This window comes from Heterodontus francisci, chromosome 18 (genome assembly GCF_036365525.1).
Source record: "Heterodontus francisci isolate sHetFra1 chromosome 18, sHetFra1.hap1, whole genome shotgun sequence".
Classification (NCBI taxonomy): domain Eukaryota; kingdom Metazoa; phylum Chordata; class Chondrichthyes; order Heterodontiformes; family Heterodontidae; genus Heterodontus; species Heterodontus francisci.
This window is the reverse complement of record NC_090388.1, coordinates 60,444,535-60,460,226: the sequence shown is the minus strand read 5'-3', so window position 1 is coordinate 60,460,226 and position 15,692 is coordinate 60,444,535. Positions and strand designations below refer to the sequence as shown.

Sequence of the window (15,692 nt, the reverse complement as noted above, 5' to 3'; positions counted from 1 at the left end):
AGCATTTTCCAATCAAAGCAAATGAAAAGATGGAGACTATAAATACAGCTCAGTATCAACCAATCAATTCAAAACACTTCTCCAAGTTCTGCTGCATTGGCAGTTTTCTTCTTTATGTATTAACAAAACATTGGGAGGAAAAACTAATTACATTTATTGTTCTCCCTCTAAGTCACCCACCATCCCCAAGGTGAAGTAGTGAGCTGAGTTGGTGTCCTGTTTTTGACCAATGCATCTCAAAACAACCACTGAGAATAAGCACAATATAACAGCGTTTTTTTCCCTCATTTTCCCTCTGATTGGGGGGGGGGGGGGGGGGGGGGGGGGAGGGCTTTAGTACCCAATAGCACAGCAGAGGCAAAGACTCAACGTGTAGCAAATACCAATCATAAACCCTTACTTTGATACAGTACTTAACACATAGAGCCAACCCAATTATTAACTTACATTTGGAGAAATTGATCTTTTGTTGCAGTATATACGCAGCCTGGTTAATCCCATCAAGATTTCCCCTATGCATTATGCACAACAAAATGGCATTTAAAAAAAGATATACAACTTTGTTCGAGAAAATGACCCAATTCTTTTAAGGTAAAAAAACAAGCACTAGAAAAGGCTCTCAAAAATCCTGTGAGCTTTGTCTTATTAATTTTTGCATACTAAAATGAAAATTGCACTTAAAAGCATAGCTTTAATAATCTTTTAACTTCTATCCTGTGTGTTTCTCTATTCACAAGGATCAGACATTCCCATGTTCCTTTGCAGACCACTACACAAATACAAGTGATGGCGTAAGACTGCTGTTCACCAGCACTCCCTGCCTGACCTCAGGATGGACTGCAAGTTATATTGCAGAATGTGTTGTCTCCTCAGCCAATCCAAAGTCAAAGTGTCAATGGATTAAAGGGATGCATGCTCAATCTCTCACTTCACTAAATTCACAGTCTCAGTTATACTACACAGCTTAGGAGTACCCCCCCACCAAGTCAGCTTCAGGTGGGTTGGGAAGAGAAGGCCATCAGATCAATGCAGACTGTTACAGGAGTTGGATGGCAGGGGGAGGGAGCACATAGAAATAAACTAGGTAGGGAAGAAATCAAAAATAATAAAATTGCAGTTTGATTGCTGTAGCTGGCTGTTGTACTTGGGAAAGAAAAACAAATAACCAGGGTTCCTGCTCTTGGTCATTACATGTTGCCCCCTACTGAAATGGGCATGGGAAGCCAGAGAAGGACAGGAGCAGCCTTGGCTATAATGGACCTTCAGGGGACAATCAACTGCTGTTTATTACACACTGGTTAAGATCACATCAGAAAGCCAACATGGGGGGTATGCTGATAAGTGTTGGTATTTATGAAACTGTCCGAGTTTGAGCCAGCAACATCATAGAGAAGGAGGAAGGAGCTGAAGGATTTGTAGAAGTACTGCCTGGTTAATAAACAGTCTGCATACTGCCCTTCACTAACTTCATGTGTTAACAGTAGTTAGCCGAATGCTGAAACCAGATGATTTGAATCAGATTCAATGTCCAGCATGATCACATCATTTGCATTTGAAAAAGGGGCTAGAAAATGTCTGATCTGCAATCATAAAATAGACACAGTGGACATCATCTTTGCATGTGAAGCTCAAGTTCAAACTCCTTTGAAGACTGAATCACACTCAGTTAAAAAGACCAGGCACATTGATTGCCATGTGCTTGGTGATCAATAATGGTAGAATAATAAAGGGCAGATGGAAAGGTCAGTGCCTGATTCCAGACAATATACTTTGTTCTTTACTGCAAGCATTTCAACATTTTTCCTTCACTAGTTTTTGCTTATAAACTTACATTTCTCTCCATGTCTGGAGCTGAATTTCCTACTTCAGCCATTAACTTTTACTGTCTAGTTGCATCTTTCTGTAAAGGATAATTGGTCCAGTACTTTTTTTTTCTTCCCATCCCCCCCAAAAAATGAGGTTCCACTTTCCTTCGTGTTGAGGTCCAGTCAGATGAAACTGGCCCCAATTACAACATAATGTCATATTTCAACTCAGCAAGATGCTTAAATTCACACCTTCTGTTTGGCAGTCTCACCGCTGTGCCTTGGAAGTGATTGTCAACTGTTGCCATCAGGTTTTGAAGGATGTGCCTTACAAGAACACAAAACTGTAGCCCTCGTGGCAATGATATGTTCGGAAGCATTTAAAAATAATGCGATGGAACAAGTTCTTGCCTCTAGAGATTTGGACTTCAGCCCACATTTATCCTGCACAATCCAATAAAAGCACTGTATGCTATGAGACAAACATCCATAAAATGGAAATATTCTTTGACCATGATTCCCGTAACAGTGGAACACTTCAGAATCTTTCATTTAACCCTTTCACCAGCATAAACCCAATTTCAGTCTCAACACATTGATGAAGCGAGGAAGTCACTAAGCTTAATCATCTATGAAGCAGCAGAAGCATCATTTTGTAAAGGCAGAAGCCGCAACTAGGGCTGGTTTAAGACCTACTCAGCTGAGATGATATCTGTCATTGATGCAAAAAAAAAAACCCTACATGATGCACAACATAAACCCAACAGCTAAGTCACTGCATGACCTGAAAGTAGCCAAGAGAGTCATGCAAAGGAGCGGGGAAATACTGCGCAAACAAACACTGGATCAGCTTACGTCAAGAAATCCAAACTGCATGTGACAAAGGAAATCTATGAGCTAAACAGGAAGGGATCAAGAGGGCACTTGGCCCTGCCATCACCAAAGTTGCTCCCCTGAAGTCGGCAGACGGTGAAGTACTCACCGACAGAAGTAAACAGATGTCCTAATGGGCTGAACACTACTGTGAGCTGTACTCCTTTAAGTCAGCATCTCCAAGTCTGAGTTCAATGTTCTCCCATGACTTCCTGCCATGGATGAGTTGAAGAACCACCCTCATCACTGGACCTCAAAAAGGCCATAGACCACCTAGCAAACAGAAGGGCACCGGGCCAGGACAGAATCCCAGCCGAACTGCTCAAGTATGAAAAGTCCCATCTATTGCCACACCTTTATGGCCTTCTCCTTCTCTGCTGGAAAGTAGGCTCTGTTCCACAGTAGACACGTGATGCCAAAATCATCACACCCTACAAAAACAAAGGTAACAGAGGAGACTGCTACAGGGGCATCTCACTCCTTAGCGTCACACTTAAAAGACTCCATTTACTTGCAGACAGAAGGTACCCAGAAGCACAGTGTGGTTTTTGTGTCAACAGATCTATTGTGGATATGATCTTCTCCATACGCCCACTACAAGGGAAGTGTAGGGAACAGAGTACACCCCTTTACCTTATTTTTTGCAGATCTTACTAACCCATTTGACACTGTCCGCAGAGCAAGTCTCATCCACTCCTTCCATGACATGCACTCCACTGTATAATTTGATGGCTCCACTTCTAACAGTTTCAGAGTGAAGAATGGAGTGAAACAGGGTTGTGTCCTCGCCCCCACTCTATTTGGCATCTTCTCCATGCTCCCGACCTTCGCCTTCCCTGCAGATATGGAAGGAGTCTACTTGCACACTAGGTCAAACAGCAAGTTCTACAATCTATCAAGGCTGAAAGCGAAGACAAAAACACCACGCCCTGATCAGAGAATTCCTCTATGCTGATACTGCACATGGAAACTCAGCTACAAAGCCTCATGGACTGTCTCTCCCACACCTGCAAGTTGTTCTCTTTGACTACAAGCGTCAAGAAAACCATGGTCATGGGAAAAGTTGTTGCATCTCCGCCCCTGATCACACTAAATAAACACCCTATTGGAAGTGGTTAGCAAATTCTGCTACCTTGGGTCCATGGCAACAGATAATCTGTCACTTGATGCAGAGTTGGGTAGAGGCATAGGGAAAGCATAGCGAAATGCCCATGGGGTAACACCAAGCTGACCCTGAGGATCAAGCTGATGGTTTATAAAGGCCTGTGTTCTCAGCACCTTGCTGTATGGCTGTGAAACATGGACGACTTACCACTACCAGGAAAAGCAGCTTAATCATTTCCATCTTCGCTGTCTGCGGTGCATTATGGGTATATCCTGACAGGACAAAATCACAAACATGGCAGTCCTCTCGAAAGGCAGAGCTCCCAAGTGTGTTGACACTAATCAAACAGAGGCAGCTTCGGTGGATCGGACACATCCGCAGGATGGAAGATGGTCGTATACCCTGGCACCTTCTGTCTGGTGAGGTAGCCGGGGCCAGATGACTAGTGGAGCGCCCAAAGCTCTGCTTCAAGGATGCTTGCAAGTGTGACATGAAGGCCCTTGGAAGTCACTAGCTGGCGTAAGAGGGAAGTTGCAACACATCCTGTGGACTGGTGTGCACTATCACAACGACCAGTTGCCATAGCAGCTTGAGAACAGGCGCCAATGTCAAAACCAACTCAGTCACTTGGCAGATTCACATGCAGCGCCAGTGGCGGAAACTGCGTCTCAAGAATTGGTCTTCACAGCCATCAAAGGTGCACCAAGAGAAGACACCCCAGCTAAATGGATTGTTTGCTGCATGCCCATCATCTTTTGTAGATGGAAGGATGCCAACCTTGCAGCCCAGATGGCTCAGCTAATTTTCATAATTACATATATTCCTTGTGCAAGCATCACCCCAACTAGACAATGGTGTTGAAAAATGTTTAGAATATTCTAAACAAAAAAAAAATTTGAATGCCAAAATCTGCGTTGCAAAAAATAAAGTTACAACAGCAGGGGCAGAATTTGTTACAGCAAAATCTTTTCCCAGGAACCAAGCTGCACAGATCATAGCATCAAGTTCAGCCTTGGCTGTGATACTCATGACCAAGTATCTTTTCTACACTCTGCTGTCTCTCACAACTAATGGATTAAACACAATTTATTATGGCCCAGATTTTGCAGTTAACAGTGAAGGGGTGATGCTCACCGCCGACCTCAAAAGAAAGTGGTCTACAAAGATGTAACAATCTTTGTGGCATGGATTTCCCCTTTAACAGTGATGTCATCAAGCAGGTTAAGCAGTCAATCACATTCAAGTATTTTCAAAGACAGCAAACCAGGAAGTGAAATGCCCTGAATTTTTCACATTTAATTAAAATTTTACCAAGAGCGAAATAAATGATAGGGACATAGACTGAGGGTTTGAGGTAGACGCTGAAATATAGAAAAATGTTTTGAAAATGTAAATTTTTATCATAATGGAGAAATTTGACATTTCATAAATATGAGTCGCTCAGGGTCAATGAGCACGTTTAGCAGTAATTATGAACTTGGTATACCATTGAAAACCAAAGTGTAACTTCAAGAGTTTTTACAGCAAGACAAATAGCTTAAAAGGGCAAGTTTTTGTTAATTTAGTGATTTCTACTTGATTGTAATCTGGAGAGACTTGAACAGCATACCCTGGGGAAAGTATAGAATCACTGACAGCAACTTCTGGATTTCCACATTTAATTCAGCGTGCGCAGACTTCTGTCAGTTTCAGAGGAGTAATGACAACGGATGCCGACAATTTTGCCGTCCTTACTACCGCAAAATCTAGGCCATTAATTCTGGATGACGTCAGCAGCAGTGGTGGATGGAGGGTGTAGAGATTAAGTGCATTATGTCAAAGTAATAATCCCAGAGGAACTAAATCATAAAATTTACAAAGTTACAAAATATGTCCAGCACAGAAAAATCTCATTCTGTCCAACATGTCCATGCCAGCATTGATTCTCCACGTTCCATCTCCCACCTCTTCTTCATTGAACCCCATCAACATATCCTATTGCTTTCTTTCACGTGCTTATCCAGCTTCCCCTTCAATGCATTCATGCTATCTACCTCAACTACTCCCGATAATACAGATTTACACATTCTAACCTCTCTCTGGGTAAAGAAATTTCACCTGAATTCCCTACTGAATTTATTAGTGATCATTTTTATGGCCCCTTGTTCTGGTCTTGCCTGCCAAGTGGAAACAGCATCTCTCTGTCAGCCCTATCAAACCTTTGTATAATCTTTTCAGAAGAGCCCCAGCCTGTCCAACCTTTCCCGATAAGATACCAGAACTGGTTATGCTGCCTAGTAAATATTTTTAGCACCTTCACCACAACCTCTAAATTCATTTTATAATATGGAGATCAGATCCATTCATTGTACTCTGACCAAGTTCTATACAAGTTTAATATAACTTCTCTGCTTCTTAATTCTAGCCCTCCAGATATGAACTCCACTGCTAAGTTTGCTTTTTTAAAAAAAAAAACAAAATAAATGGCCTTTTTAACCTGCATCGCTATTTTTGATGATCTGTTTATCTGACCCCAATTCCCTCGGTTTGTCAACCCCATTTTGACACTTTTCCAAGGATTTTGTGGGCTCCTTGTTCTTTCCTACCAAACTATTATCTTGCACTTATCTAGCGAAGTTTGTTTGCCAATTACATGCCCTTTTTGCAAGCTTAATGTTTTTATATCTTCCTGTATTTTGTCACAGTCTTCCTCTATGTTAACTGAACCCCCAATTTAGTGTCATCCACAAATTTTGAAAGCGTACTTCAGATTCCTGAATCCAAACTGCTCATGTAAATGGTGAACAGTGATCTCAGCACCAATCCTTGTGGAACACCACTTCCCACCATTTGCCAATCTGAGGAATTACCTTTAACCCCCCACTCTGTTTTTTGTTTTGTAGCCAGCTTGTTATCCATTCTGCTATTTATCCCCCTAACTCAACATGTTCTGACCTTAGAGATGAGTATACAATGCAGTACCTTATCAAAGGCTTTTTGGAAATGCAAATATATTATGTCTGCTGCATTACCATTATCTACTCTTTCTGGTTCTTCAAAGAATTCAAAAGATTGTTCAAGTATGACTTTCCCTTTTTGAATCCGTGCTGACTACTTACTATTATATTTTCAGTTTCTAAATTTTTTCTATCATATCTTTGATTATGGACGTTAAGCTAATATGGTCAATAGTTCCCTGGGTTTTTTCTATCTCCCTTTTTATACAGAGGAATCACATTAATCCTCTTGCTCTATACATGTAATAATGTGTCTGCTATCTCTTCCCTAAATTTTAATATGGGTGGATGCAATCCAACTGGACCAGGGGTTTTACCCTCTCCACGCTTGATTAGTTATCTTCCCCACTCTTCCTTTCTATCTTAAATGTCTGAGTCCTTTTTGATCTCTTTGTCTAATGTCATATCCACCATCTTATCTACTTGGTAAATACCGAGGTAAAGTAATTATTTAATATTTCTGTCATTTCACTGCCATCTCATCTGCTTGCTGAAAACCACAGCCATGCCTTTGTTACCTCCATACTTGGCTATTCCAATGCACTGCTGGCCAGCCTCTCAGGTTTTACGCTCTATAAACTTGAGATAATCCAAAACTCTGCTGCCCGTGTCCTTACTTGTACCAAGTCCCATTCACCCACTATCCCTGTGCTCACTGACCTGCATGGGCTGCTGGTTAACCAATGCCTTAATTTTAAAATTTTCATCTGTGTTCAAATTTCGCCATAGCTGTCCACACCCTATCTCTAATCTCCTCCAGCCACGTAACCCTCCACAATATCTGCATTCCTCCAATTCTGGCCTTGAGGATCCCCGATTTTAAACACTCCACCATTCAGTGCTTTTTGTTACTAAGGCCCTAAGCTCTGGAATTCCCTCCCTGAACTTCGCTGCCTTTCTGTCCAGCACAGAAGCGGATCATTCTGTCCAACAGGTCCATGCCTACCTCTCTTACCAAACTTTTGACCATCTGCCCTAACATCTCCTTATGTGACTCAGCATCAAGTGTTGTATTCATTCAGAGTAATTCTGTGGCCCTGCTACCCTCAGTGCTCCTTCCAAGTGGTATTCAACATGGAGGAGTATTGATCTATCAGCTGAGGGAGGGCAGTAGGTGGTAATCAGCAGGTTTCCTTCCCCTGTTGACCTGATGCCATAAGACCTCATGGGGTCTGAATTCAACATTGAGGACTTCAAGAGCCATTCTCTCCTGCAAGGCAGCATATGCCCAAGAATGGTGATGGAGGAGTCTGGGATGTTGGCTGAAATGTATGATTCCGTGAGCATGACAAAGTCAGGTTGTTGCTTGACTAATCTGTGGGACAGCTCTCCCAATTCTGCCACAGGTCCCCAGATGTTAGTGAGGAGGACTTTGCAAGGTTGACTGGGCTGAGTTTGCCTGTCAAGGTCCGGTGCCTAGGTCAATGTCAGGTGGTATGTCCATGTTTTTTTTGTAGTGGTTTGACACAACTGAGTGGCTTGCTTGGCCCTTTCAGAGGGCAAGTTAAGTGTCAACCACATTGCTGTGGGCCTGGAATCATGTATTGGCCAGACCCATTGCTTTCCTAAAAGGACAATAGTGAACTAAATGGGCTTTTAAATGACAATACGGTAGTCACATGGCCACTATTACTGATTAAATTTATTTGGAATAATTAACTGAATTAAATTCCTCAGCTGCCGTGGTGGGATTTAAACTCACATCTGAGATTATTGGTTCAGGCCTCTGGATTACTAGTTTATTAACATAACCAATATACTACCATACCCATTAGTGTATTAAATGATGTCAGAGCCCTGTAGATTCTGAGGGCTGTATCTGCTTGAGGTGTGTTCACATGGGTCTTCTAACCTCATCTAAACGCAAGTTTCTTGCATCTTCATACCACATTCATCAGTTATTCTCTACATGTCATGCTGGAGAGACAAAGCTATGTTTTTGGGGTTGAATAGTGAAAACAGAATTGCCTAAATTAAATACAAATTATTCAATTGCACCTCTAAAGAGACCATCATAACCCATTAATGACATACAACTGATCTGGTGACTATTAAATATGCAGATTAACTACTACAAAAAGGAGCTCATTTTGTTAAAATTTCTTTTTTGATTGAGATCCACTCATTAACCAACATTAAACCTCCTGTTATAACGGCCAGGAAATAAAATTACGGGGAAGGCTTTCTTTCAAAAATAGTGTTCTCCAGCATTCATAATCTTTCCTACTTTCTGTGTGCGCGTTGGGAAGACAGGAAGTTAAAAAGACTCCTGTTTGACCTAATTCCATGCCAGTGGAATCATAGACCAATTACTCACAATAATGGCTAGCTGCAGTATGGAGCAGAAATTATATCTATTTAAAAACAGCAGACTGTCACATAAATGCCACCTAATGTTTTCCTAGAGTTATCCGTAAAGGCAAAATTTCCAGATGAAGTACAGATTTTCATTACACCAATTATTTTCTACCATCACACCAAGGCTATTGCAATGGTCTAAGTATATCAGGTTTATCATTTTAGACATATCTTAAATTCTAAGGCAATAAATGCTGCTTCATGTTGTATACACAAATGACACAGCAATATAGGCACTGCCTGTTGGTTTAGTGGGTAAATATATGGATAATGAGCCAGATAGACTAGTACAAAATTGTCTCTGGTACTTCAGAGTTAACTGATCTCAAATGATCAGGGGTAGAAGGGCTACAATTAGCAGCATTGACCCTTTGGCTGTGTGATGGGGGAGAAAGGCACAGTTCTTATTCCTGGTCACAACCCAGTAAGCCTTGTTTAAAAAGGTGGTTGCTGGGTTCTACCCCAGGTACAGGAACAGCCAACTGTGATACCCCACTCCCCACGGCTGAGCAACAGTCACTATCTTAGCTTCATCTTGAGAAGCACATTGAGTGAACTGCATTGGAAACAACAATTGTGTTGCTCAGAAAAACATTACAAAGCAGCTCCAAAATTACATTTTTCAGTTTGCATGCTAACCAGCCTTTGCAAATCTGCCAAAAAGGTTAGAAGCCATTCCTGAATAATAATTGTCTGTGGAAGGCTTCATGAAAGTTTTGATTCTTTCTTGTACTAGAGAGTGTAAAGATTCCATTATACTACAAGTCTTTAATAATTTGATAAACATATTTTTAGAATGAAAAATGTGATTTGAAGTTATTTATCTTTTTAATCACTGTGCCCATGGCAGTTCCAAGAGACCCACGAGAAAGATGTCAGAGAAAGTTTAATTTTATTGAAAAGGACTTTTAAACACTTTTTATTCCGTCACAGACTGTAGGCATCGCAGGTAATGCTGTATTTATTGCCCATCGCTAGTTTCCCTGAAGAGGTGGTAGTAGGCCTTCTTGAGCCGGTGGTAGCAGTTTGATGCAACTGAGTGCTTTGCCAGGCCACTCAAGAGGGCACTTAGTGTGATTGGAGTCACAAATAGGCCAGACAGTGAGGGATGGCAGGTCTCTTTCCTTAAAAGGGCATTACTGAACCAGTTAGATTTTCTACAACAACCCAACAGCTCATGATCATTTTTACTGACAGCAACTTTGACACAGATTTTGACACAGCCCCAATGTTTCACAACGAATGACTGTTTTCTGGAACAAAAACAAGAAATGCTGGACTACCCAGTTCCGAAGAAGGGTCACTGACCCGAAACGTTAACTCTGCTTCTCTTTCCACAGATGCTGCCAGACCTGCTGAGTGAATCCAGCATTTCTTGTTTTTGTTTCAGATTCCAGCATCCGCAGTATTTTGCTTTTATTTGACTGTTTTCTGGAATTCAATGAATGTTATGCAGGGGGTGAATATCGACTTAATTGAAAGGTACCGGAGGTGCAGCGAGAAAATTGGAAAAAATAAATAGCAAGCATTTATTATGTATTGTCACCAGAATACTCAGCTGACTTGAGTGAAGGGCAGTGAAATATCCCTACACGCTTTAATATACAAGTCATCAGGTGCATACAAGGCATTTCGTTAAGGTGCTGGTGTATAAATGATGCTGCAAAAGCTTGCAGCTGACAAAATCTGCAACAAGTGCCAGTATTGAAGCTGCCCTCACGATATCAGCCCAGATGGAGGTTCAGGGTGGCTCCGCGCTCACAATGACATCATCCCTTTCACTGAGGATGGGCAATAATGCGCTTTGAACTCTGGGAGTTATAGTCCGCTTCTCCGTCCAACTCCGGGCAAAGCCGAGCTCCCGAGACTACAACTCCCAGGAGGCACTGCGCCCCAGCGCATGCTCAGTACACACCTGCGGCTTCCTTTGAAATTCGAGGTTACCTCATCTCGAGCTTTCCACAGCGGGTAATTGAATCAGACAAGGGGAGAGGTCTCCTGTTCTTTTCTCCCATTTTTCAAAACCGAAACTAAAATGCAACTGACAAGTCTGTCATAAATAGAAGTCGGTCATGTCTTTCTCTAAAAAGAGATTTAAAAATGATACAGCTCAGCTCCCAGCCAAGTCCCAAAGTGAAGACAAGTAGTGAAACATATCAGGAAAGAAACCCATCTCTGCTGAATATACAATATCACATCGATTTTCAAGCCGATTACCATTTGATTTATCTTCACCATTTAGCTTTAATTGAACAATTAGTGTCCACTGACCAGAATGGCGATGGACACTGACACAGACTCCACGCCCACATATTATTCACGGGATAATAAAACCCAGTATATATCTTAACCGCGCACCATATGAATACAACCAAATAATGGAGGCAATTCTGTAACATAAAATTTCTGAATGCAATATTCAAGGGAAACAAAGTTCAAAGACAATGGGAAAACGCAGTGCTCGTGATAATATTATTTGAGGGTGGGAGAGCAACCAGTAAAACGCTCAGTCATGCACAAAAACCATCTGTAAACTCCCAGCACTCCTTTGCCCGGTTATAGCTACAGAAACAACGGTAAACTAAAACTACCCAATGGTTTTAAAATAGGATCCTGAACAGGTTAGCACTAAATTGAATAGACACACACTCAGTTTGCGATTTTAAAAATGTCATTTATAGAGCAAATTATACAAAGTGGTTTTCATCAAAAACTGAGGGCTCTAGCCCACTGGATATCAACTCGCAACAAGACCAACTTTGGAAAGTCAACAGTCTATTGTGTCTCTCCGAGACGGGAAAAGATGTGATGAATCACCTCAATAAAGAATTCGGAAAGTGCAGCTTTTATTGCATTAAAAACCATTGACTAACAAACACTGGCAGCCTGGGCAGAAAGATAAAGAGCCCAGGAGGAGATCGTTCGAACCCAGCTCAAGTCTGTCAGTCAATGGGAGCCGAGGGAAGTGGTCGCTTACACTTACCCAGTCCACTCATCTCCTGCTTCAGGCTTGCTCTGATCCTCTCCTCCTCTATCGCCGTCAGCATCTTATGCAGAGACCCGTCCTCGCCGTCCTCTCCTTCGTCTCCAGTGCGGCTCTGCTGAATGGACGCCATCCCTGACCCTCTAACACTCTTCTCATTGCAGGTGTCTCTTCCTCCTACCCGCTTTAATGCCCTGGCACCCAAGCCCTGCCCTGCGGGTCTCGCCTTACTCACAGCCAAGATGATAAGAACCCCCCACTTCCCTCAGCCCAACATGCCGGGATGTTGCTGGAAAGGGAGATATTCAAAGTACAACTAACAGACTCGGTGCCTGAGACAGAACGAACTCACTTCCGTCTCTGAGACATCAGCTGAGACATAAAAGGAGGTAACAACATCTCCACTTCCTGCTCTCTGTAGCCAATTGAAATGAACAGATATCCAGACTAAACTAGACCAAGCACAGCAGTGACCTCAAGTGTATCACTTTTTTTACAACCTGTAAGGAAACCCAATGTTATCAATCCAAAGAATCTAACAGAAGTGCACCCTTTTCAGAAAGACACAGCTAATGAAAACTCGAAATCATAAAAAACAGAAAACTTAAATTAAGAATGACGTTATTTGCACCATCCACTGCTGTATCTGCGGTGCCGTTGGTTGTGGATATCTCAGTGTGTGACAAATAAGTTCTGTCTTACCTGACCTATTTCATATTTATTTATTTAGAGATACAGCACTGAAACAGGCTCTTCAGCCCACCAAGTCTGTGCTGACCAACAACCACCCATTTATACTAACCCTACAGTATTCCCATATTTCCTACCACCTACCTACACTAGGGGCAATTTACAATGGCCAATTTCCTATCACCTGCAAGTCTTTGGCTGTGGGAGGAAACCAGAGCACCCAGCAAAAACCCACATGGTCATAGGGAGAACTTGCAAACTCCACACAGGCAGTACCCAGAATCGAACCCAGGTCCCTGGAGCTGTGAAGCTGCGCTGCTAACCACTGCACCACTGTGCCACCCCATAGATGGCAACAGACCTCAACTGTTAACTCTGTTTTTCTCTCCACAATTGCATGTGAGACCTGCTGAATGTTTCTAGCATTTTCTGCTTTTATTTCAGATTGCGAACTCCACAATATCCGATCTAAGTATTATTTTGTCTCGGCCAATAGATTATGACATGGGAACCATTAATAAACAGCTAACTGCTCCAATTAAACGTGCTTGTGGGTAATGTTAACCAACAACTTGGTGATTACTGTAATTGAAAGCAGGAAATTTTCTGCAAAACCCATCGGTCACTGAAGGCTTCAAGCAAACCAGCAGATACCATGTGATTGAGCATGATAGTAAGTGAAGAGGAAGATACAGATAATGTATGATATAGGGTTACATGAATCTTTCTTATCTAAGTCTACAATGATCAAACTTCACAGAACATGTTTGTACCGAATGGGCATCATGAGCCTGACTCAATCACAATTTCAAAAGTGAATTTAAATGTTCTGCTATAATAAAAACAGAAAGTGCTGGAAATACTCAGCAGGTCTGGCAGCATCTGTGGAGAGAGAAGTAAAGTTAACGTTTCAGGTTTGTGACCTTTCATCAGAACTGGCAAAGATTACAAATGTAATATTCTGCTTTTGTGTGCATGTCCATGCTGGTTATTTATAACGAGATGCATACTCGCTTTTGTGTTATTTCTTAATTTTCTTCTTTGCCTGATTGTTGACTCCTTTTATTATTTATTCATTTTGAACAAAGCCCCTCCACTGATTTGGAATAAACAAACAGCAAATAGCTTTAATTAATTAAACTTTGAAACTGATTTTCTCAGTTTTTAACTATCAATGTCCCATGCCGATTACTTCTGGTGACCCCAAGAATCTATCCTTGACCCCCCTCCTATTTCTCATGTGCATGCTGCCCCACAGTAACATCATCCATAAAGACAGGGTCAGTTTCCAATTGTGCAGTGATACCACCCACCTCACCACCACCTCTCTAAACCTCTCCACTATCTCTAAATTGCCAGACTGCTTGTCCAGTGCTGGTTGAGCAGAAATTTCCTCCAGCTAAATATTGGGAAGACTGAAGCCATTCTTAGGTACGCATCACAAACTCTGTTCTCTAGCTATTGACCCCATCCCTGTCCTTGGCAGCCGTCTGTGGTTGAACGAGACAGTTTGCAACCTTGGTGTTATTTTTGACCCTAAGGTGAGCTTCTGACCAACATATCCACGTCATCACTAAGACTATTTCTACCTCTGAAACATCACCTCTGCTGCCTCAGCTCACCTGCTGCACAAACCATCAACCATGCATTTATTACCTTCAGACTTGACTATTCCAATGCATTCCTGGCTGGCATCCCATGTTCTACCCTTTGTAAACTTGAGGCCATTCAAAATTCTACTGCCTGTGTTCTAACTTGCACCAAGTCCCATTCCCCTATCACCCCTGTGCTTGCTTATCGACATTGGCTCCTGGTTAAGCAACATCTCAATTTTAAAATTCTCATGCTTGTTTTCAAATCTCTCCATGGCCTTGCTGTTCCCTGTCTCTGTAATCCCCTCCAGCCCCACAACCCTCCAAGGTATCTTCTTATAGTATCCTATTCTTGACAGTCAAGCCCGGAAGAAGTTAATTCTTATTTGGTGGAGTTAGGGCCATGAGCCAATTAAATATTCAGAAATTTTCATTAAAATTGTGCCATTTGTCTTTTCTACTTCCCTGTTTTGGTTTATGTTCCATTAGCACAATATAATATGTAAGGCAAAGGTTCCCAGTTATATCAGACAAGGTCAATTTACCTTACTGATCTTACTGAGGTCTGAATGAATCATTTTTATGAGGTTAATAAATTCTCTCATTTTCTCTCTGCACACATTTTAACAAAACAGTGCACATGAACTTAAGAAGTATTTCCTTCTCAGCTCTCCTCAATCTTTCACTTTTTCTGCTTCTTTCTTTCTTTCTCTCTCACACACTGACTCAGAGGACAGCAATGTCTCTGTAGATTTTTCTCGATAAAGACATTATATAAATATAAGTTGTATTTGTGGTTCTTGGAACACAGGCAACACTGCACTTACAGCCATATTCCTATAGCACCAGAATTCAAGGAGGCATAGACAGACTGGTAAAATGGGCAGGCACATGGCAGATGAAATTTGATGCATAGCAGTGTGAAGTAATACATCTTAGAAGGAAAACTTAGGAGAGGCAACATAAATCAAATGGTACAATTTTATAGGAGGTGCAGGAACCTGGGAGTTCACAGATACAAATCTTTGGAGGCAGCAGAACAAAGTTGTTTAAAAAAAAAGCACATGCGATCCTGGGCTTTATAAAGACAGATATAGGGCTGTGATTTCCCTGCAGGCTTCTGAACCCCGCCTTCAGGCTAAAATGTCAGTTAGAAGCCGCACTGTGTGGGAAACAGTCACACAATGAAATTTTCCCCAGAACGGCCAATAAGTGGCCAGAGGGCGGGCTTGCCGTGCAGTTAAGGTTGGCTGGCAGACTGTTGAAGCTGGAGGGCCAATCGGCTTTCCA

General features: G+C 41.9%; 1 protein-coding gene across 4 annotated transcripts in view; it reads right to left on the bottom strand.

The window, feature by feature from the left end:
- kiaa0930 overlaps positions 1 to 12,485 on the bottom strand; it is a 131,144-nt gene extending 118,659 nt beyond the window's left edge. For all 4 annotated transcript variants that reach the window (XM_068050824.1, XM_068050827.1, XM_068050825.1 and 1 more), the window contains exon 1: positions 12,121 to 12,485. In XM_068050824.1, coding sequence (XP_067906925.1) covers positions 12,121 to 12,253 — 133 coding nt within the window. In that variant the 5' untranslated portion in view covers positions 12,254 to 12,485. The remainder of the gene's footprint in view (positions 1 to 12,120) is intronic.
- Positions 12,486 to 15,692: the final 3,207 nt, after the last annotated feature.